Source organism: Vespula pensylvanica, chromosome 1 (genome assembly GCF_014466175.1).
Source record: "Vespula pensylvanica isolate Volc-1 chromosome 1, ASM1446617v1, whole genome shotgun sequence".
Taxonomy (NCBI): Eukaryota; Metazoa; Arthropoda; class Insecta; order Hymenoptera; family Vespidae; genus Vespula; species Vespula pensylvanica.
The window spans coordinates 2,039,602-2,063,087 of record NC_057685.1 but is presented as its reverse complement, the minus strand read 5'-3'; the positions used below and the strand labels follow the sequence as shown (position 1 = coordinate 2,063,087).

Sequence of the window (23,486 nt, the reverse complement as noted above, 5' to 3'; positions counted from 1 at the left end):
CTTAAAGGAACGCTATAAAAGATTTAACGACGAGTGACGAGATAGTGGGTCAACGAATTCGATCGAGAGATTCGAAAACGCGTCCGAATAGAAGCCGAAGCCACCTCGATTGGCAGCGGTGTCGTGCGTGTGCACGCGCTACTGTAAGAGGAAGAGAGAAAGAGAGAGAAAGAGGCACAGTACTGTTGAACATTCAAGAGAAAGAGAGAAAGAGAAAGAGAAAGAGAAAGAGAGAGAGGAGTCGAGGAAGAATGGTACGATGAAACAAAAGAGAGAGAGAGAGAGATAGAGAAAGACGGGAAGAGAACTTTGGATGCGTCGCACGATTCGCTACGAAATCTCGGATTCTATTAGCGGAGAAATTATAACGGATTGACGGACGCAGGAATGGATGCACGATTGGACGGATGAACGCAGCCGACAACGACGACGACGACGACGAACGACGACGGCGACAACGAAGACGAAGACGAAGACGAAGACGAAGACGAAGACGAAGACGAAGACGACGAACGTAGCAGTTCGTCGGGAGAAGGATTTCTCCTGAATCGTAAATACCGATCAGACGGCAACGCGATACCGTCTCGTTCCTCCTTTGCTTCCAACTTTTCTCTCTTTCTTTCTTTCTTTCTCTTTCTCACTACGCACGGCATCGCATGTTAAAGTACTTCCCGGTGCACTTCTGGATCGTTGCAACGAGAAAATCTGTAACCTCTTGGTTGGCCCAGTCCATCTCGATTACGCGGTAAAATTTAAATTTAATCCGTGCACCGAGTCATATCTTTTTTCATTGGAGATATTTTTTCGTTTATATATCTTTCGCTGAACGCAGAATTTTTCGCTGGAGATTATTTTTTTCTTTTCCCTTGTTCCTTTTTCTTTCTTTTCTTTTCTTTTTTCTTCTCTCTCTCTCTCTCTCTCTCTTTTTTTTTTTTTTTATAAGTTTTTTTAAGTCTCTCGTCCGCCGCAAAATTTATGCGGATCGTTGCAACGATAAAATCTGCGTTCTCTCGTTCGGTGCATCTATTCGATTCCGCGCCAAATTCAAATTTTATCCTGGTCCATCAGGTCCTATGCGATCTTCCGATTGAAGATACTTTTTTTTAGATCTTTCGATCTCGTTATATTTTAGATCGTAAAATCTTTCTAATCATGGTGAAATCTGATTGGCCCGATCCACCAAGGTTGCACGACAAACTTATTATATTTGATTTATTTATGGAACTATATTTTTCATCGAAGATATATTCTTAAATTTGTTTCTAAATCGTACGAATTATTTTTATAATGATGTGTTATTTAACGATTATTTATTAAACAAACGACAAATGATTATTAAGTGAAGTATTTTCTTCTAGTTGATAGACCAAGTCCATTTCGATTATGCGCCAAATTCTAATTCCTTTGGTCTGTATATCAAATTAAATTCTGGATGGAAAACGTTTTCCAAATTTTTTCTAAATCATAAAAATTATCTTTATAATGATACGTTATATAACGAATATTTAAACGTGCGAATGATTATTAAATAAATGTTCTCTTTTTTCATCCATCCCGATTTGAAAAATACTATATTAAATATTATAGTTGATATGGTTGATATGGTTAATGACTATGATGATTGTAAACTTTAACAATATAATCTATCTCGAGAGTATGAGATCGTTGTGACATCTGTTAACGCTTATTCGCACTACTTTCCTCTTATTCTATCTTTCAAATCTTCCTACACTTATTCGTTTTCTTCATTTTATCGATAAATTTCTTAATTTGCAAAAATGCACAATCGACGTATAAACGATTTTATATAATGTACTTAATTTTGTTGCCCGCATAAGATTCGTTCGATAATAAAATTTAAAAAAGAAAATCGTCTACAGATTCTTTGGATATATACATCGATGCAAGACATCAAACGAATATAAAAAAATAATAATTATTATTACTCACTCGTGATGATATTTTATTCTTGTCGTCTTCTGATTACATCGTCGAATTCGTCGTTTCTTTTCGTCGTCGATCCAGATCATAATTCATTCTTGATTCACAATATAATTTATGAAAATGATATCACACGTACAAGAACCAAAACACCGAACTTTGACATAAAAAAAAATCACTTGAGAAAAACATTGTAAAAATTAATTAATCAGTAACACACTTTATTTTAACGTTCGTAACGTTATTTTAACGAACAAATTTGGCATTTATGTCTGCATATACGAATAATCTTACGAAGATCGATGATAGAAAATACATACACGATTCGCGAATAAAATCAATGATTATCGATTGTAATATTCGAATACGATACGTGTTTAAATAAAATAATTCGATAAAAATCACGATATAAAGAGAGAGAATACGATAGATGACACGATGAAAACTCGCAGATCTGAAACGATTATTCTATCCACTTTCAATAATCAAAATACTTTCGATTATCGAAAGAATATCGACCGAACGTGCCCCCTATCGACTTTTTCCAGATCACCGATACCTTCAATTGTTTCACTGTTTCATTCTTTCTTTTTTCGTAACTGAAATTAATTTCTTATTCGTATTTGGAATGCATGCTCCACCTGGCGTCCTTTTACTAAAATAAATTTCAAGTTTTAAGATGATATATGTATACCGATGGTAGTATACGTTGTAAGAAATTTGAAAAACGTTTAAAAATTTGAAGAACGTTTAATATCAACCGATCAAAAATCATGTTCTTTTTCTTTTCATAACATTATTTGGCACATAAAATTATAATCGGTGTAAATGTTTCACATTTTTATTAGATATTAAAATGGAAATTTTATATAGTACGTAATATACATATATATTACAAATTGTTATTATTTAAATTTTTTCTAATCTTAAACATATGTATATATTGTTAGACACACCAATCAGGTTATATCTCATTTATATTTTCAAGATTAGAAAAAATTTAAATAATATATATGATCGTGTATATATATATATATATATATATATATATATATATGTACGCATATATATATATGTATATTTACTAAATTATTCATTTTAGTAAATCATGTGGTCGACTAATTTCAAAAGACGATATGGATTGTTACACCTGGATTTGAACAATAACAATGAATCGTTGAGTATAATAAATTAAGAAAAAGTTCGTCGTTACTTATTTCATTGAATACATTGCCAAGAAAAAAAAACGGGAAAGTAAACGATTCACGTGAAATAAAATAAGCATGATTCAAAGTATATGCCGTCGTTCCCGATAATTACATTCTGGCTATTACTGGAATCCAATATTGCTACAAATTGGATAGAATCAGGATGAAATGGACGGTAATTATTTCTTTGCACACATTTTAATATGAATTATTCTGATCTAATAATAATAATAATATTATTATTATTATTATAATTATTATTATTATTATTACTATTATGATTTTTAATAAATTTGTTTTGGAAATTATTCACAAGCTACAAGTACCATTCATAATCATCCGGATGTTTGTAACATCGCGGAATATATAAAAAAGAAACTTTATTTTGCAACTTTGAAAAATGAACGAGTGGAACCAAGAAAAACAGAAAATATACACTTTTTCAGTATCGATAACGAGCTCGTTTATAATAATTTTTATAACGACTTTGGTCCTCTGAATCTCGCATGTTTGTACAGGTAAAAAAAAGTTTTCAACAATTTTAAAGAAATATTAAAAAATAGATAGATACAAAAAAAATTATTAAAACAGATACTGCTGCAAAGTAAACAAGATATTAAGCAATCTAAAAAATAAGCATAAACAAATCGTGCATTATACTTCGATAAACGAAAGGAAAAGAGCAAATGCTGCTTATTTGATCGCCTCATACGCCATTTTATATTTAAATAAAACTCCGAAAGAAGCTTACAAACCTCTCGTCCTGAAAAACGAATTAGTATCATTCAGACTTTTTCAAGATGCATCTTTGGGACCGTCGATTTATAATATTCATTTACTCGGTAATATTTTCCTTCGTTATTTATTATTATACTTGTAACGAGCATCCAATCTTAATCCTGAACTAATTCCATTCTAATACTAATTTAGATTGTTTAAATGCTGTTTACAAAGCCGCATTATTTGGTCTATTCAATTTTGATGACTTTGATTTAGATGAATACGAAAAATACGAACAATTTCAAAATGGTGATTTAAATTGGATGATACCACAAAAATTGTTGGCTTTTATTAGCCCAAGTACAGAAAGTAAAACTATCTATCATCCACCACAATATTACATAAATTATTTTCTAAACAATGACGTTGTTGCTGTTGTAAGATTAAATACAAAAACATACGATTCTAACAAGTAAATAGTTTACGGTGATTTAAAGAAAACAATTTACCCCAACGTAAACTAAATCGGATGATTTATATATACTTCGAATAGTAATAATAATAATATATTTCTAATTGTTATTATCCAACAGTTTTACAAAAGCAGGAATATCGCATTACGATATGTATATGCCAGATGGTACAATTCCACCAAAAAGAATTCTCTATAAATTTCTTCGACTGGTGGAAACTACAAATGGAGCTATTGCTGTCCACTGTAAAGTGAATATCCTTCTAAAATATTTATCTACGCGTTTCTAATTATCCTGTTTATATAATATAAATAATATATACTATATATTATATATTATATATATATAATATTTTATCTATTATATTATATAAATAATAAAAGTAGCATGAAAAAAATACTAGAAAGGCACTCGTACCTCGAAAGAAAGCATTTTGTACTAATATTCATCTAATCATTTCTAAAAAGAAAAAGGATTAATATACTTTGGTATATGTAATATATATGTATAATTAGGCAGGATTGGGCAGAACAGGTTCTCTGATAGCAGCGTATTTAATAAAGCATTATAATATGACAGCCAGAGAAGCTATAGCTTGGACACGAATTTGTCGATCTGGTTCCGTTATTGGACATCAACAAGCTTGGCTAGAAAACATACAATATAGTCTTATGAATGCGGGCCAACAATATAGGTACAACACACATACACATATATATTTATATATAGAGCCGATAATTATAAAAGTGGTCTAAATCAAAAATATAAAAAAGCAAATTTATTTCGTATAATCAAGTAATTTTTATAGATATAATTAATATTAATAATGATTAATTCGTATAATTAGATAATTTCAATACAAATTATGCAATAAATTAATCTTTTTTCTTTTTTTAATTTTTGACTTATTTTTAGACCACAAATTTTCATAATTACCGGTTCATATATTTTGTGACTGCTATTAGAGTGAAATAATAGAGAATTATATATAAATAAAATAGCAAATATATGATAACATTATATTACAGACTTAAGTATCGTGGGGAGAGCGACATGATATTACATCACAAACGAGGGATATATTCCATCGTTAATAAAATAAAGAACGATGAACGTGACCATCTTGATTATCCTAATTGGGATCACCGAAATAAATATCCAGGCAAGTTTTTCATTTTTCTTACAGTTATGTTATTTGAAACGGTAAAAGGAGCTGTTCTTCTTCCTTCTTTCTTTTTTTCTTTCGTTTTTCTTCTTTTCTTTCTTTCTTTAATATGCGCCTAAGGAAAATGATGGAAGACATTGTAAAGTTATAATTTACAGAACTTTAGCTTGTCGAATTGCGAATATATTGCGTTGTTCTCTAAATATATGATGTTATGTATATTTTATATGTATTTCGTTAATTACCGACGTCTCACTTAAATTAAGAACGACTACGTACATCTAAATTAAAAGATAATAGAAAATAAAATTAGAAAAAAGATTCTATTACCTAATGTAATTGTGCTATAGACAAAGCTTTGTGTCCTTATTTTAGGATCAAGAGATTACTGTGACTTACCTACGAATAAAGTAGAGAAATCTAAATTATCGAAAATATTAGGTAACTATGATATAGCCTGAAGCGTTTATAATTCGTTAAAGTATGATAAGAAAATGATATTTTTCTTTTACTGATCGATTATTACATACATACATACACACACACACACACACATATATATATATATATATATATATGCATCTATGTACGTATTCCTGTATATAGGCAAGTTACGAAATGTAAATAGTACGATGAACACAAATACAGTATCTCACGATCGAAAAAAGACACGTAATAAGGATCTAATCAAATGTTATTGGAAATTAAATGATCCGAACGCTTCTTCGACACAAGGTGATAAATTAAATGAGATTAAAATAACTAGAGGAACAAATTTGCAGAATATGAAATCAGAAATGGAAAACGAAAATATTTTTCCTGTTCAAACTGCCCCTTTGTAAAAAGTTAATACATATTAAGGAAAATAACAATAATATTGTATAAAATATATGATAATAAATACCTGTTTTGTTATTTGTTATTTTAGCATGTATGTATGCGTTTTATAGGTATAAAAACAAGCGATCGTTTGTTTTCTTTTCTTTTTGTTATAAAATTGTATAACAGACAACGATACTCCGTAATGAAACACAGTGATGTAATAATATAAAACAGAAAAGAAATGATTATAATTTCCTCTTTTTGTACTTTTTCATCAGGGTAATTATCACTTCATTAGATTACAATAATTATCGAAGACCGTTTTAACGTATAGAATTTCTTTCTCGTAAGAAGAAACTTATGCACACTTGATATATTTATTCACTATTAAAAAAGATGTCGTGCACCTGAATGTAGGAATGTCTTTTTTCATTTTTTTTGTTTTCTTTTTTTTTTTTTTTTGTTTTAAGTTTTGTATTTTTTTTTCTTTTTTTTTTTTTTTAAGATTTGTATTGTTTTTTTCTTGTTTTTCTAATGTTCACTTTATAAATATCACGAACCTCGAGAAGCTGCATGCTTTGCAATGCAAGCGAACAGTAAAATTGGTCAGAAGCATTCTTATGAAGAAAAAAACAAAAAAAGAGTGTGATTCGTGAAAAAAGTCCTTTTTCGTGATTTTATATATGATGGCATACAAAACAACTATTCGTACTAATTAAAACAAGAAAGAGAGAGACTTTTTACAAAGATAAAGATAAAAAAGAAATAGATAGAGATTAAAAAAGACAGAGAAAGAGATATTGAAAGATTATAATTTTGATTAATATATATATGTATAATATATATATAAATATATATATATATGTATATATATAGTATTTAATTTTTTAATGGAGTTACGTTAATAACATGAATAAATAGTACGAATTCTTACATTGATATATATCTATATATACATACACATATGCATAGACACACATACATATATGTATACACATGTACACTCTTTCTCTCTCTAAATAATTGTTATTGCATAATCAATTATATATGTTTACCTGAAATATCCAATGAAAATATAAAAATTAATACTAATCATTTTAAGCGCATTAACAAAAACTTTCTTCACAAAAACTTTCATGCTCCATATAATCACATGAAAGAAGAAAGAAAACCATTCTCATGCAAGACATTCTTAAACCTTTCTCCGGGCATTAGAGAGATATTTGGTTACAAAATTATAATAGTTTCATAAATCTTTTCTTTTTCTTTTGTTCTTTTTTTTTTTTTTTTTTTTTGGGAAATAAGGACAGAGAAGTGCCCAATAATGTAACTTGTTTTAAAAATTTGCAATATGCTTTCAATAAGGAACTCACCGCATCATAGTACAATTCTTTCATCGATTAACACGTTTCTTTTTCTCTCTCTTTCTCTCTCTCTCTCTCTCTCTCTCTCTCTCTCACTCTCTCTCTCTCTCTCTCTTATCAAAAACATCCGCGCATTATTTCGCTCAAATATACAAAATGTTTTTATTACGTCTGGAAAGACTATGTATATGTGTCGATTTTTGATTTATCTTGAACTTCCGGAAGTTTACATGTCATGTTTTTTATTACATTAAAATATTATAGTATATATATGTGTATATATATATATATATATATACACACATACACATATACACATATACTATAGAAAATACGCGTTGAGAGAGGAAGTTTTTGTGTTACACATTGTGTTAATCAAAACAGTTATCACTCATATTACGTCTCACATTGCGCGCGTATCCGATTATTACACATTTTATGATATATTAAATAGAATTCTTACTGTAATTTATCAGCTAATATTAAATTTTATATGATACACAGAACTTATTAATACCTTATATATGCTTAATAAGAAAAAGCTTATATATGGTGATGGAACAGTAGCAATTGTGCAATTCAAAGACAAAGTGAATAAAGTAATAAACGAATCTTTTTTTCCTTTTTTTTTTTTTTTTCTTTTTACAAAGCTCTACTATCTTGACCAAGAGAGATATATAATTATTATTCTTCATTTTTTGCTTTTATAAACTTCCGTAGATTATGAATAATATAAAATGTTTTGTTGTTCTTTTTTCTTCCATTATCATTATCATTATCATTATTATTATTTTTATTATTATTTTATTATTATTATTATTATTATTATTATTATTTTTATTTTTATTTTTATTATTACTATTATTATATAAATAAAACGCCCTAATATCTCTATCGGGTTTGAAAATTAACGAAACGTCTTCGAAATACTTGTACACCAAACTAGATGAACACATATGTATGTATGTATGTATGTGTGTATATATATATATACATATACATATATATATATGTATATATATAAGGTATGTAAATAATCTATGAGTACTTTACACAAAAATGTGCATTTTAATAAAAAATTGCCGATATATGTATGTACGTTTCTTCAGTTTTATATCGAAATAATTTTCGTTTTCTTTTTCAATGAATAATTCAATTATAGACATAAAAACTGATATACTCGTTGAACATTCCCTTCTTTTTACTTCTTTTTTTTTTTTTTATTTTTTATTTAAATAAACACGGATATAGGCAAAATAAATCCTTGTGTTTCATTTTATGTATTTTACTATTATCAACCAAAGATATTTTGCATGAAAAAAAAATTAGAAATATCTTTTCTTTCGACTTTTGTATGAAATTCTCGATCGATTTTACTAATTGTAAAAGCATTATAATTATCTAAACAGTATTGCACACTCTTTACTTGCTTTCACAAATCATTCTTTTACTTGATACTTGATCCTCAATCTCCAACACACGTATTATAAAATTTTGGTTTATGAAATTTAACTGTTTACTTTATCTAAGCATATGTTAATGTATATATATATATATATATATATATATATATATATACTACATATATATACATATGTATATGTTATGTATATACGTAGTATAATAATATTATTCATTATCGCTGCATTAACACTATACTTTATTAACTATCAAAATTCATATTAATTTGTGATACTACTCCTGTTTTTATTTTACTTTATTTTATTTTATTGTTTTTTTTTTTTTTTAATATATTCAAGCTCAAGTGTTACGTTTTCTTTGCTATATGATAAATATATAATTGTAAAATACATTGAAAATAAAGTATTAAATCTGATATCTTTCGGTGTTGGAAATTCTTTTATGTTAAATATCACAAAAAAAAAGTGTAAATTTTAAGGATACATACATAAATGTTATGAAAAACGATATTATTTTTTTTGCCTCTGAATTCCATCTTACATCATAATATCGATGCAAATGAGTACTCAAACATTACCTCAATCACAACGCTTGCATTTTAAAATCATATTATTATTAAAAACCTTATGAGTGTTCTTACGCATCTTTTCCACCTCACACACGCCTCTTATCATGCAGTCTTTCAATGAGAAATATTATGCAAAAATCAACTGTGAATTTGTTTGCTTCCTTATCTTTCAAAGGTGTGCTTGCCTTTCTTCTTTTTTTTTCTTTTTTTTTTCTTTTTTTTTTTTAGTGGTCTTTTTCTAATGCACCATAATTGAAATATAATTATGGTCACGCTGCTTTATAGAGAGTTACGCTGGCAATATGCTGATTAGCCATAACTTCAACAATTGCATCACGTATACCATAACAAAACGTGCATCCAAATGGATTTGTCGTATTTGTCGAAGATGCACGATTTAACACTACAGGACGTGCACTTGCCTTTAACTGTTCACTTATGCCATCCCATTTTGTATAGGCAGTGATCTGAGAAACAACAATCTTTAATGCTTACATGGAAGTTCATTAATATCAAAGATGAAAAAATTAATTGCGTTAAGAAAATTACCGTAACGGGAGAAGGGGAAACGTCAATAAGTTTTCCCGATTCTGTGGAATTATTTTCTGGAGGTAAAATTAAAATAAATTCACAACGGTGATACATATTAAAATTATAATGTCCTGGATAATTGGTATGTAAAACGAACTTCTTTACACACTGAGTTTTGGCATCGAATAATATATCCTGGAATCAATAATAATATATCATAATAATATATCATAAATTTTACAAATAAATCTTTTTCAGTATATAAATAATACTCACCAATCCTAACGTAAAATAATTATAAAAAAAATCAGACCTTCTAATCTTATCACGTTTATGTGCATGAGGACTATGAATTCGCATTTTATCCTCTGCTTTAAAAAATACTCTTGATGGTGCACCAAGAGCGCTTAGTACATCTTCGCACGTATCACCAAATAAAATCTACAATTTAAATAATTGTGTATCAAACATATGATATATCGCATGTAATGATAAATAACTATAGATAGATACTTCTTTGGTGAGAGATCGCTTCTTCGGTTCTAGTAGCACCCTTGTTACAGAACTTCCTTCGGTGAAAAGGTGTAGTCTGAGTCCTCGTGTATGTGTTTTATCACGTATAACCTCAGCCTTTTCCAAATATAAATTATTATGATAACACACCTGTTGAAATTTTAACATTTAGTATTAAATAATAATTTAGACAAATTTTTGCTTATTTCAAGGAAAAGTAATTACAAGTGGTAATGGTGGTGGCGGGGCTTTCAAACTATGTTCTTCGCTACTGGAACCAGTAGCCATATTACCAACATAAATAGCTGTCTTTGCGACAAGAGGAGAAGTTCCATTTGGAAATTGTAATGACCCTAAGCCATGCGCATATCCTGGTTGGAATTTCGAATCAATTGGAAAGTAAAATGACAATCCTCTGAAGTTTAACACAAAAACCTAAACAATTAACAAGGAGTATGGATTTAATAAATTTCTGAAATTATATTTTAACATAAATCTGGAATATAATTATAATACCTGCTTTTCGCTATCATACACTCCAGGATGAGTAGCTCCGAACGAATGTTCAATCTGTTCGATCGAAGGTAATACCTCGGGTGAATTGAATGGCAAACCACAATATTTCAGTTTAACTAATTTCATGTTATAAATCTCAATTATTTTAAGCCTTTGCACCACTGGATCAAATATGAGTCTAACGCCGTCATGAGGTAAGTTTATTACTAAATCTACTTCTAATGGATTCTATAAATATAAACAAGAAAAAATTATTTATTGATATCAGATAAAACATCAATGAAAAATAATGATTATTTACTTACACTATCACTATAAAGTACTTGTACTCCTCTTATAATGCCCACTTGAGATTGTATTATTGATACAGACTGGGAAAAATGCATACCTAAAAAAAAAATACATATTTAAAAAATAACTATCCGTGACAAAGTGATTTTTAATTATTTCCTGCTATAGATATGGATTATACTATAATGCAACGTCCTTTTTACATGTTCTCATCTTACTTTTAAATTAACGTGGAACATATGAAAAAATAAAAAAAAAAATAAAAATGCGTAACAAATACGATATAACAGGAAAGCTTTTAAACAATAGAAGATTATATTGAATAATTCTTTGTGAATGTTGATTTTGCAAATAAATGACAAAAAACAAGACAGATTCAATTATATAATGTGTAACAAACATTGTCATTCGTTTTCTGTTTCTTTGTTTACACGCAATTGTCAAAGTGTTTACAAATAGAAGGATGCAGATAAAGGGAGTACCGTAAATACGACATCGTTGATACGATTTCTTGAGTTTAGAATAACATTCGCATTGTGCGTTTGCATCATGCATATTTTCCTCATAAATTTCTCTTCAACGAAGAAATAACGCGTAATAAGTAACACGAAGTAGTGATACGTTAAAAGTGTTTCGTCACTTGCCTAAAATAAATTCCCACTGCTCACAACCAAGGGATCTTTCGGGCACTACCTCGAGCTCCAACATTCCTATTTATTATATTTACTTCTTACTTAAATCAACTACTATTTTATCTACAACGCGGCTCCAAATACCATGAGAACTGCGTTGTTTCTTTGTCTTGCGTATCGCACAATTACTAATCACCAGATAGCCATATTGCTTCCCAAACAATAAACTTCAACTCCCTGCTACAGCTGGCGAACTAGCAGCGAACAGCTGATATAGCCACGGGATATATAAAATTCGAGGATCGACCGTGTTCGAGTGTACGATATTTTACTACAAGTTTCCAGCAAGCCGTCATAGATGTCTCTGCATCGACCTTAACCCGATCTATCGCGCTAATGCCGCCATTTTCTTAAGCGCCAAATTACAAATTCAATTTATCTTACTAACCCTTCGAAAGAATCTTAAAATTAAATTTTTCGATATTACGAATAATATATTTTTCTTTATTAACCAAATAACTTTTATTTAAATTTATTTGCAAAAAAAAAAGCGGCGATAAACGTTTAAATCGTTTTACATATTTTATAAGAAAAATGTGTATCGCTTAATCACCGCGAATTGTCGCAATAAATAATTTCTAATCAAAGAGGACAATAAATAAATCCTTTCTCGTTACAAAGTATCAAAAGGTTAAAGATCACTCGATAATGATGCTCTCAAGCACTTGGTCAATGCATCGCAGGGGGTGCTTTGATCTTATATACATTAAACAACTTTTTAAACATTTACAATTCAAAAGCAGACTCGGTTAGAGTGTTTATAATAGATAAGACCGATAAATACTGACATATTCTACGATAAAAACGTCTTTAACAAACTGTGCAAATATCGACAGAAACAGAGAAAAGAGCACATTGAACAAAGGTCGAAGTAGTTTTGTATTCTTGTTGTTGCCTTGAGAAATAATTCTCTTTAAAGAAAATAACATGATATTAATTGAACGATTTGATCTTTTCGTCACAATAAAATCAGTCGCAAAAATTTTATACGTCCAGTCTAAAGAATTGATACGTACACAGATTATAAGATAAACTTATCTACAAATTAACTTTCATATATTTCGAAATTTTTATATGGTTTTATAACACTTGATATTATATTTTTCGGAAAGATTTATATATATATATATATATATATATATATATATTTTACAAAATACTTTACATATTTTAAATTTCCTAAAAAATATAATAAAAATATACAATATATATATATTTTATATATATATATATAAATTTTTATAATACATATATATACACACACACATCTATTTCCGATTAATAGTAAAATAGGAAGACAACAAAGAAACAAATCTCACGCAATCGAGAAGCAAATTATTCCTATCGAAAAATGATTGTATTGCGAAATCATTATTTATATATACACCATACTAATAGCACAGTCGAGCCTACCATTATGCAATAAATACCGATAAACGTATCACAGACCAAACAGACGAGCCTCCAGATACGTCAGGCTATCGACAACTGCACATGTGTTTATATATACGATGCAAAAACGTTTACGCGAAACTAGAATATTTCGTATGGAATATTTAATTATGTTTCATTTAAGATCATAGTCCTTCAAAATATTCTTAATCTTGTTTACTTTCAAATATAATTTTTAATTCCATACTTTTACATTTTCATGCAAAAATAATAAATGGAATGGAAAAAAAAAAAAAAAAAAGAAAAGAAAAGAAAAATTATTAAAAAAAATATATGAACTTTTTACTATTGTAGAAAACTTATAGAAATAACAATATAGTTTCTATATCAAATAAAAATTTGGATTTCTTTAAAGAGAGAAAATCTAGCACGTGCACGCGTACGCATGTACGCACGTACGCACGCACATGTAATTTATTATCTCAATATAAAAAATAAAAATAAATTTATAAATGATTATTTGCTTGTTTTCAATTGACGGAACATTATACATGTTATACTAACATCGACTTAATCGATAAACATTTCCAACGTCGAACTAGGCCAATCTGGTTTACCCGTCACCGGATTTATCCGCATATACATACGTATGTTTTAATGTAACCTCTAACATAATCTCACATATTTCTCGTTGAACGTGACTTTTGTCTTTGAAGATTTTTAAGGTCGATCGTGAAAACCGTTCTTATAAATTTATAGAAATATATATATATATATATATATACAGACATATATATTGAGAAAGAGATAGACAGTTAATAGGAAAAAAAAAAAAAGAAAACGACGACATTTATTTATAAATATCAAGACACGATTATTACGAAACAAAATGCTCACGCAGTGGTCAATCGATTGATCTAAGGTTTCCGCTGGTCCGCCATGGAAAATATTGACTCTTATTTGTCGTATTATAAAGTAGAACGTGTTTCAATTATGAATTAATAATAGTCAACGTGGTAGTTGCCGCACGTTTCGCTTCTGTTGTTGCGATTCAATAAATAAACTTATTGACATGGTTTATACTTATAAATAGACATGCAACAGAGCTACTCTTTAATTTTAACATTACGTATGTATGTAAATACGTACGTGTATATTTGAACTTGGTACATTATTCATTTTTACAACATTTTAATTAATTATATTAATTAATCGTTATTTTAATACAAAATAAAAAAGGAATAAAAGAAAGAACATTTTTGTTAAATATTAATAAACAAAATTTTGTTTATTTGAATAATTTATTAAGTTAGTTTACTTAATGAAACGTAATCAATGAAATTTCGTCTACGACGAAAAGAAAGAAAGAAAAAGAAAAAATCAAATGTGGTAATACAGATAAAGAAATCATAAAAAGGTCCCAATGGAATTACGCACGAACACGTTATCTCTAATTAAATGGTCCTCCTTCGTACGTGATAAATCCTATCTCGTTGTAGCGTATTCTTTCACACAGATAAAATTTATTATTTTTATCTATATCTCGGTAAAAAACGAAATGAATAAATAAATAAATAAATAAAATACCAAATAAATAAATCTTGCAAATACGTCATTCTGATAATTATTATAAATAAAGAAAAAAGAAAAAAAAATACGGAACTTTGGAATCGAAACGATTAGAAAATTATTCCAAAACATATTCTTTTTTATTTTCTCTTAATACGAATTTATAATTAGATAAAAATGTCGTATCGTACAAAGTTTATTAAAACGGGTTAGTACCTTGACAGAATCCGCTCCTGATCCAGTCCGTAGTCCAGCCACCGTCTGGGCCTGATAATTTATAAGACAGTCAATCATTTCTCTCATGATAATAGGAACGACAATGTCGTTCACGCCGCGATGAAATAATACACAAAGAACATAAAAATCTTAACAAGAGAGAAACTTCTAATTGCGAAGAAACGATAAATCTATTTCTTTGTAAACGAACTACCAGACTTTGTTAATGTATCGATTAATTAATGAGAACAAAAGGGAAAATATTTATATTTTGTATTACACATTTGTATTACGTATTTTATTTTCATAACAATTAATCGTAACATGAATGGTAATCATAAACCATAAATCTTTTTTTCCTCCTTTAATTTTCTTTTAATATGTATTTTCCATTATATGGTACGTATTTTATCTTAAAAGTATGATCATAATCATAATTTGATGGTAATCATGAATCGTACTATTTTTCTTTTTTCTTGTAATATTTTATTTCTTTCTTCCTTTTTTTTTTTTTTTTTTGTATTAGTATTAAAATTTTCCGCGGAAATATTCAGGATACTTATACTTTGAACTAATGCTTCGTCGATTAGATATGCGTAATGTATACGAATAAAAGACGCGCAATGATGTTACTCTTTAGAATGAAAATAAAAATAAAAATAAAAAATACAAAAAAAATAATAATTAAAAGAGATAAATAGAAAAAGAAAGAAAGAAAAAAAAAGCCGATGTGTGTACGAGAACGTAGTCCAATAAAATACGATATCGTTATCCTCATATAATTTATCGATTTATCCTTCTCACCCTCGTTTTTATCATATTTTAATAGAAGTCACTTATACGTGATTTATAAACACCACTCACTGATAATGAGAAAAATATTCTCGCATCGACTTTCAAAGTTGTAGTTATATATATATATATATATATATATATATATATATATATATGCATGTATGTATGTATATATGTATGTATGTATGTATGTATGAATGTATCGATTTTTTAAAAGTATATAAAAGAAAACTCAGGTGCGTAAAATGACATAGTCTATAGAATAAATTAGGATGGAATACGTAAGAGATATACGTCTCATTTATGTGTGCGTATATGTGTCCACGTGTACTTTGATCCTATGTACATAGCTATATATACGCATACGTATAAGAGTTCAAAAGAAAATCGATACTGACGAATAAACAAATCACATTTTTATTGATTAAAAACAAAAAAAAAGAAAACAAACAAACAAGCAAAAAGCAAAAAGCAAAAAGCAAAATATGTGCACAAGTATAATGGGATACATAAATATAAAAGATGTTTAATATATAACACGTACTAACACCTTTATATTTTCGTTAACAAGATAATGTTAAAAATAAAATGATTAGTTAGTCAACTGATTGACCAATTCCCAACGCTTATCATTTAAAATACTGTCGCGCAAGTAAGGTTTCGAGGAAAGTAAAAATTTCATATTTCTCAGTTCACATTCTGCCGTTATCGAATTACAAACGAAAACCTTGAAATTTCCGAACGTTCATGAATTTTTTTTTTTTAGTCGTTTAAAAATCAAAATTTCATTTAAAGAGAAAGAAAAGAAAGAAAAAAAAAGAATAAGAATAATAATTAGTGAATATGATAAATACGTGATTTATACGCGCACGTGTATACGCATACATGTATGAAAATTTTGGTACGTATAAAAATTTTCTAAGAGATAAGAAAATAAAAGTTTAAAGTATTCCTTTATTTCGTTTTAACGATTAAGACGGAAGCGAATCGGTTAAACAAATCGGTCAAATAATCAAACACAATGGATCCTTTCTTTTGATCTTTTGATCAGACAATTACAAGAAAATAGAAAAAAAAAAAAAAGAAAAGGAAAGAGAGAGAAAGAGAGTGTTCGAGATTCCGTTGAAATGACGCAAAACCTAGCGATAGATATCGATATAATAAAATACTGTTGTGTTATGTTGTGTTGGTTGATCGGAAATCGTACAAACCGGCTTTTACTTTCATCAAAAGGCGAATAGCAACACCTAGTTACGAAGATAGAGGCATATACAACAAACAGTTCGAACGAGATCGAGCAGCTGACACTTTGTCTCGCTTGTCTTGTCTTGTCTGTCTTGTCTTGTCTTATCTCGTCTTTCCTATCCCGTCTATTTCTACTGTGAAAATCATCTTCTTTTTAGAACGTCCATATCTACTTGTCAGAACAATTTCATTCTCTTACCACTTCGATTTCCTCTCGAACATCAAAGATTTTTATTACTGTGCTTTCAGAACGTTATCTTTATTCGAACGAAGAAATAATACTTTTCTATTCCTTTTTTTTAATGATCTTCTCTCAATCTCTCTCTTTCTTTCTTTCTTCCTCTCTCTCTTCTTATAAATAAATATATATATATATATTTATTTATTTATTTAGTAGTACAATAATACATAGCATGCATATATTTTTTCTTCCCCTCTTTAAAACGAGCCCTAAAGAATAAGCCAAACAACTACTCTTTTATAACGAGCTAAGAAACACGGTGGGGAGTAGTGTAAGCGGTCACAGATAGGTGGAACCGATCCAAAGGCGAGAAAGGCAAAGAGTATAGTATCGTCGTATCACTCGCGAAAAACAGAATCGTTCACGTGTATGTCGTCGTCGTGTATATCGATCTATCTGTACATCGATCACTTACGTTGATCCGGAACGAAGACTGATTTTGCACGGAGAGATAGACAAAGAGGAAGAGAGAGAGAGAGAGAGAGAGAGAGAGAGAGAGAAACAGGGAGAGGGAAAGAAAAAAAGAAAAAAAAAAGAGAGAGACACACGCACACGCATACGCGTACTCAGATTTCCCCCACCTATATACATACTGTTCATAGATCACCGGAAATTCTTCGACTTTATTAAAAGCACCAATAGCAAAGCACATTTTTCATAGGGGCTATTTCAATTTCCACTTCTTCTTCACTTTTATTCTACCGATATAAAAGCCGCGATTTTTCGACAAAACCAACATGCCCGTCTTACTCGGACGAGTCTCTTTCTACTACGGCTTCTCAAGGATCACAAGAAGACAGACAAGTAATATACGAAATTTTTCGATCGTTTCTTGTAACAGTGTTAAACCACGTAAATCAATTGGAAATCATCTTCGATATACCCTACAATTTCGTCGATCCAACTATCACGAATTGATCACGGATTCTTCAGGATCGATAAAACGTACTTACTTATCGATATCGTCGCATACTATTCCCGCCAACTACAAAAGTATCATACTCAATCGAAACATGCCGTACGCGACCGACATTTACTATCCACAGTGAGTAACATAATAGATATATGATCGTAACTCTTTGTTGAATCTTTTGTTACATCTTTTTTTTTTTTGTCTTACCGTCAGTCCCGTTAATGCCAATATATTAAAGGATTCTCTCTGCTTATCGCCAAATCAATATTTTATTTGTAACTTAAATCGTTTATGTAAATAAAATTTTATCTTTCTGAAATATTATCTAAATCCACTTTTATTGCCATCATATAAAGCTTTTCAACGAGATAAACGTTAAAATAGAATTTAAATTGTTATTTCCTTATTATATTTTGATGGAAATTAGATTATAGCAAATGGAAATTTGAAAAGATTTCAAGTACGTTTAACGCAGGAATAAAAAATCTTGTGTAGCGAGCGAGTTACTTGTTACTATATATAATGCAGATATCATTATGCTCCACGAGAAAACTATTATCTTAGAAATGTTCTCATAAAAAAGAAAATAAAGTAAACAGGTTTTAATACCTTTTTGATATTCATTCGCATGCAAGAAGTAAAGAGAGTCATGAAAGACGAAGGATATTTTTTTAAAGTAAAAGTGCATCCTTGACATTGTATTGTATGTCGCGAGAGTTAAAAAAAAAAATTAAGTAAATAAAAAGAAAAAAAAAAAGATGTACAAAAATACGAAGATTCCTTTCGACGTTAGAATTCGATAATTTTTTTATAATTTCCTTCCGATCGATTGTAATATCAATATTATTCTGATATATTAATCGATATTTTTTTATAGAGTTTCGAATTTGGTTACACGTGCTGCAGAAGCATTGAATAATGGATACGATTGCATTGGTAAAATCCCGTTACTGAATGCACCGAGCATACCGCTTTCGTCAAAAATTCGTAGTTATATAGAGGAGTGTGCTACTCGGTGCTTGCCCAAGGACATTTACATATGTAATGGAAGTGATACTGAACATGCAGAATTATTGAAACTTCTCGAAAAAAATAAAACGATTCAACCGTTACCAAAATACGAAAACTGGTTGGTTTTGCATACTGCTTATTCTGTTTTTTTTTTTTTTTTTTATGAACGAATATTCGAACGTAATTTTCAAAAATGGACAAACTGAAGGAACAAAGAAATTATTTGTCGTTACAGTTGGTTGGCCAGAACGAATCCAGCGGACGTAGCACGCGTCGAAAGCCGTACGTTTATTAGTACGGATAAACAAAATGATACAATTCCAACACCTAGAAAAGGCGTCGTTGGTGAACTTGGAAACTGGATTTCGCCTGTTGACATGGACAAAGCTATTCTCGAACGATTCCCAGGTTGCATGAAAAGTTAGTCGATTTTGTTCAAATATATATTATATGTAATATAAATAGATAGACTCATTAAATTACAAATTGACCAACTGTAATTGTTTAGATCGTACGATGTATGTGATACCCTTTAACATGGGACCAATTGGATCACCGCTTGCTAAGATAGGTATAGAGATAACGGATTCTCCTTACGTTGTCTGTTCGATGAAGATCATGACGAGAATGGGTACAAAAATTTTGGAAATACTCGGTAACGACGATTTCGTCAAATGTTTACATTCGGTTGGTACACCCAAAGCCGATTCGAATGTTACCGTTTATCCATCCTGGCCATGTGATCCAGAGAGAACCATTATCCTTCATAAGCCCGCGAAAAACGAGATCGTTTCGTACGGTAGTGGTTACGGAGGTAACTCTCTGCTTGGTAAAAAATGTCTCGCTTTAAGAATTGGATCAACGATTGCTAGAGACGAGGGATGGCTAGCCGAACACATGTTGGCAAGTTAATAATAATAATAATAATAATAATAATAATAATAATAATAATAATAATAATAATAATAATAATAATAATAATAATAATAATAATAATAATAATAATAATAATAATAATAATAATAATAATAATAATAACAATTCCTTTGGAATTATAATTCGATTAGGTTAATTGCTCTGCTAATTGTTTAAATTGGATATTCTATTTTTCTATTTTAGATATTAGGAATCACCAATCCAAATGGTAAAAAACGTTATATAGCCGCTGCGTTTCCAAGTGCCTGTGGAAAGACAAACTTGGCAATGATGAAACCAACTCTTCCGGGTTATAAAATTGAATGTGTGGGAGACGATATCGCTTGGATGAAATTCGACGACGAAGGTAGGCTTCGCGCGATTAATCCAGAATATGGATTCTTTGGTGTAGCTCCAGGAACAAGTATGGCGACCAATCCCAATGCTATGATGACGATCTTTAAAAATACTCTCTTTACAAACGTTGCTGCTACAAGTGACGGTGGTGTTTTTTGGGAAGGAATGGAGAAAGAAATAAACGATTCCATCGAAGTAAGAAAGAATCCGTTAACTTACCAAAAAGACAAAAAAAAAAGAAACGACAAGATAAATAAATAAAAATATATGGTGTACAATGAATCGAAACGATACTTACAGATAACCGATTGGCGAGGTAACAACAAATGGAAGAGCACTTCAAAAACTCCGGCTGCTCATCCTAATTCAAGATTCTGTACACCTGCGAAACAATGTCCGATAATCGATCCAGCTTGGGAAGATCCAAATGGTGTCCCGATCGATGCGATACTCTTCGGTGGTCGCAGACCAGAAGGTGTCCCATTGATATACCAAGCACGAAACTGGCAACACGGTGTTTTCATTGGAGCGTCGATGAGATCCGAAGCAACTGCTGCTGCTGAATACAAGGTACGTTTAAAATAAATATAAAATATAAATAATCGATTAACTTATTCTATGAATAACCAATATTAAAAAAATAACATGATTTCGTGATTTTTTCATCAGGGCAAAATGATTATGCACGATCCGTTCGCAATGAGACCCTTCTTTGGATACAATTTCGGACATTATGTCAATCATTGGTTGAACATGGCTAATGTGAAAAACGCTAAATTACCTGCTATATTTCACGTTAATTGGTTTAGAAAAGATGCCAATGGTAAATTTCTTTGGCCGGGATTCGGTGAAAATTCACGTGTTTTGGATTGGATCCTTCGTAGGATCGACAATGAAAACATAGCGAGAAATTCTCCGATTGGTCTTATACCGAAAATCGACTCGCTTAATCTGAAAAATTTGAAAGAGGATATTGATATGGATGAATTGTTCAGGATACCTAAATCTTTCTGGCAAAAAGAGGTGAAAGATTTAAGGGAATACTTCGATGCACAAGTTGGTAAAGATCTTCCGAAAGCTATCCTGTCCGAACTCGATCATCTCGAAAAACATCTTAATAAGATTTAAGATCCTTTCTATGATCTCGACTCGACTGAAAATTTGGAAAATTTAATAATGGAATATTTGTTCTTCCTGATTCTTCCTGACCTAAGAAAGATCTATGATCCATAATATAAATTTCCTTGATAAATTTATGGAAGAATTTTTTTTTCATTCGAAATAGTATTAAATAATATGACTATAAGATTTATATTCTTACGGAACAGATTGATCGACATATTAATTGTTTATTATAATATATAAACGCATGTGTTACTTTCTATTTAAATCGCGATTTTATAATCGATGTTGTTATGCTTATAAATATTTTTATAGCTTTTATATTTCAAATTGTTCAAATTAAACGTACGCATTAACCATTTAATATTATATGATCACAGATGGTCTTATATGAATGGTTTAATTAAATAGTTCTTTTTATTTTTATTTATGCGATAGACGCGATGTTTTCTTTGAAAACATTATACATTTATTTATTCGAAATTTATCCGAACTTTTCTTTCTATCTTTTCTTTTCTATTTTTATTTTTTCTTTTTTACTACATTTTTACAATTATCGTGCGAGGTCAGATTAAATTTTACAATTGCATGTAAAGTTACATGCATGTAAAAGTTACATGTGAATGTGAATAAATAATAAATACATATTCTTATCGATGTACGCAAAATATTATGTGTATATGTAATCCGCTAATATGATTTTGTATTTTATGGTGTATATAAAGAGCAAATTAAATAATAACGAAAAAAAAAAAAAAAATACAAAGCATTAATTTCATTGTGTGGGAATGAAATGGATCCTTCTTTTCTTCCATTTTTTTTTTATCTTTTTTTTTTCTCTTAATAAAACACATTAATTCTATCTAATCGATTTTATTATATTGTATTATTTTATTAATTTGTTAATTGCTTCTTCAACAATTTTCTTTCTTTTTGTTTTCTCACTATTTATTATTAATGAAAGACTTTCTACATATTTATATATATTCGCAACATTCATATTTATACAAATTAAAATTATTTTACAAGATATATTAATTATTTAAATGTACATTATATATCGTTCGAGGCAATTGATTTCTCTTGAATCATATCGAACACACGTGGAGAAGAACTCTTTAAAAGTATTCTACATGTACCCTCCTCAGTTGATGGTACTAAAAATTTTTTAACTTAATTACATCATCCCGAATGTATTTATTTTTCATTATCAAAATCTAATCATAAAATTAATTTTAATGGTTGTTATACACACACAGACACACACATATATATATATATAAATATATACATATATTAGTGTGTTTCGGACGTCATGGAAAATTTTTTTTTAAATATACCAAGTCAATTTATATCCAAATATGTAATGAAATTCGCACATATATATATATATATATATATACATATACACGTCATAATAAATAATAATGTTGATATCAGATTGGGTATTATTACTCAATAAGTATTATTGGATTTTAAAACGA

The 23,486-nt window shown here is 29.3% G+C and overlaps 3 protein-coding genes and 1 long non-coding RNA gene across 7 annotated transcripts; 2 read left to right on the top strand and 2 right to left on the bottom strand.

Annotated features, from left to right (window-relative positions):
* The first annotated feature begins 2,778 nt into the window (after window positions 1–2,778).
* On the top strand, window positions 2,779–6,368 carry LOC122629024 (dual specificity protein phosphatase CDC14AB-like). Of its 2 annotated transcripts, XM_043811970.1 has the most exons (10): window positions 2,779–2,813; window positions 3,044–3,324; window positions 3,466–3,667; window positions 3,741–3,991; window positions 4,080–4,341; window positions 4,463–4,592; window positions 4,858–5,036; window positions 5,371–5,504; window positions 5,883–5,948; window positions 6,114–6,368. In XM_043811970.1, exons 2-10 carry the CDS (start codon window positions 3,318–3,320, stop codon window positions 6,347–6,349), a joined length of 1,467 nt encoding a protein of 488 aa, XP_043667905.1. In that variant the 5' UTR covers window positions 2,779–2,813; window positions 3,044–3,317; the 3' UTR covers window positions 6,350–6,368. The 2 variants fall into 2 exon arrangements, with proteins under 2 accessions (XP_043667905.1, XP_043667915.1); XM_043811980.1 differs by lacking the exon at window positions 5,883–5,948.
* Window positions 5,330–6,120, bottom strand: LOC122629031. Its single transcript, XR_006327171.1, has 2 exons — window positions 5,838–6,120; window positions 5,330–5,622 (listed from the first exon to the last, which is right to left on the bottom strand). It is a non-coding gene; the product is annotated as an uncharacterized LOC122629031 (long non-coding RNA).
* Window positions 6,369–8,473: 2,105 nt separating the features above from the next.
* On the bottom strand, window positions 8,474–15,671 carry LOC122628975 (PHAF1 protein CG7083). 3 transcript variants are annotated; one of them, XM_043811941.1, is made up of 8 exons: window positions 15,404–15,671; window positions 11,549–11,631; window positions 11,244–11,471; window positions 10,953–11,162; window positions 10,728–10,877; window positions 10,491–10,655; window positions 10,233–10,409; window positions 8,474–10,150 (listed from the first exon to the last, which is right to left on the bottom strand). In XM_043811941.1, exons 2-8 carry the CDS (start codon window positions 11,627–11,629, stop codon window positions 9,953–9,955), a joined length of 1,209 nt encoding a protein of 402 aa, XP_043667876.1. In that variant the 5' UTR covers window positions 11,630–11,631; window positions 15,404–15,671; the 3' UTR covers window positions 8,474–9,952. The 3 variants fall into 3 exon arrangements, with proteins under 3 accessions (XP_043667876.1, XP_043667867.1, XP_043667858.1); XM_043811932.1 differs by lacking the exon at window positions 15,404–15,671 and adding an exon at window positions 12,179–12,444; XM_043811923.1 differs by lacking the exon at window positions 15,404–15,671 and adding an exon at window positions 12,017–12,163.
* Window positions 15,672–18,172: 2,501 nt separating this feature from the next.
* LOC122626873 (phosphoenolpyruvate carboxykinase [GTP]-like) lies at window positions 18,173–22,136 on the top strand. Its single transcript, XM_043807341.1, has 7 exons — window positions 18,173–18,729; window positions 19,475–19,726; window positions 19,844–20,028; window positions 20,117–20,511; window positions 20,728–21,075; window positions 21,181–21,450; window positions 21,550–22,136. Exons 1-7 carry the CDS (start codon window positions 18,422–18,424, stop codon window positions 22,006–22,008), a joined length of 2,217 nt encoding a protein of 738 aa, XP_043663276.1. The 5' UTR covers window positions 18,173–18,421; the 3' UTR covers window positions 22,009–22,136.
* The last annotated feature ends 1,350 nt before the right edge of the window (window positions 22,137–23,486 follow it).

Excerpts from the sequence above, each read along its gene's own strand:
- LOC122629024 (XM_043811970.1), top strand. Across the intron at positions 4,593-4,857 it reads CTATTGCTGTCCACTGTAAA|GCAGGATTGGGCAGAACAGG; the intron begins GTGAATATCCTT and ends ATGTATAATTAG. Across the intron at positions 5,037-5,370 it reads AATGCGGGCCAACAATATAG|ACTTAAGTATCGTGGGGAGA; the intron begins GTACAACACACA and ends ATTATATTACAG.
- LOC122628975 (XM_043811923.1), bottom strand. The coding sequence starts at position 12,089 with ATGCATGATGCAAACGCACAATGCGAATGTTATTCTAAACTCAAGAAA. Across the intron at positions 11,163-11,243 it reads TGTATGATAGCGAAAAGCAG|GTTTTTGTGTTAAACTTCAG; the intron begins GTATTATAATTA and ends TTAATTGTTTAG. Across the intron at positions 10,878-10,952 it reads CGCCACCACCATTACCACTT|GTGTGTTATCATAATAATTT; the intron begins GTAATTACTTTT and ends AAATTTCAACAG.
- LOC122626873 (XM_043807341.1), top strand. The coding sequence starts at position 18,422 with ATGCCCGTCTTACTCGGACGAGTCTCTTTCTACTACGGCTTCTCAAGG. Across the intron at positions 20,512-20,727 it reads GGCTAGCCGAACACATGTTG|ATATTAGGAATCACCAATCC; the intron begins GCAAGTTAATAA and ends TTTCTATTTTAG. Across the intron at positions 21,451-21,549 it reads CTGCTGCTGCTGAATACAAG|GGCAAAATGATTATGCACGA; the intron begins GTACGTTTAAAA and ends TTTTTTCATCAG.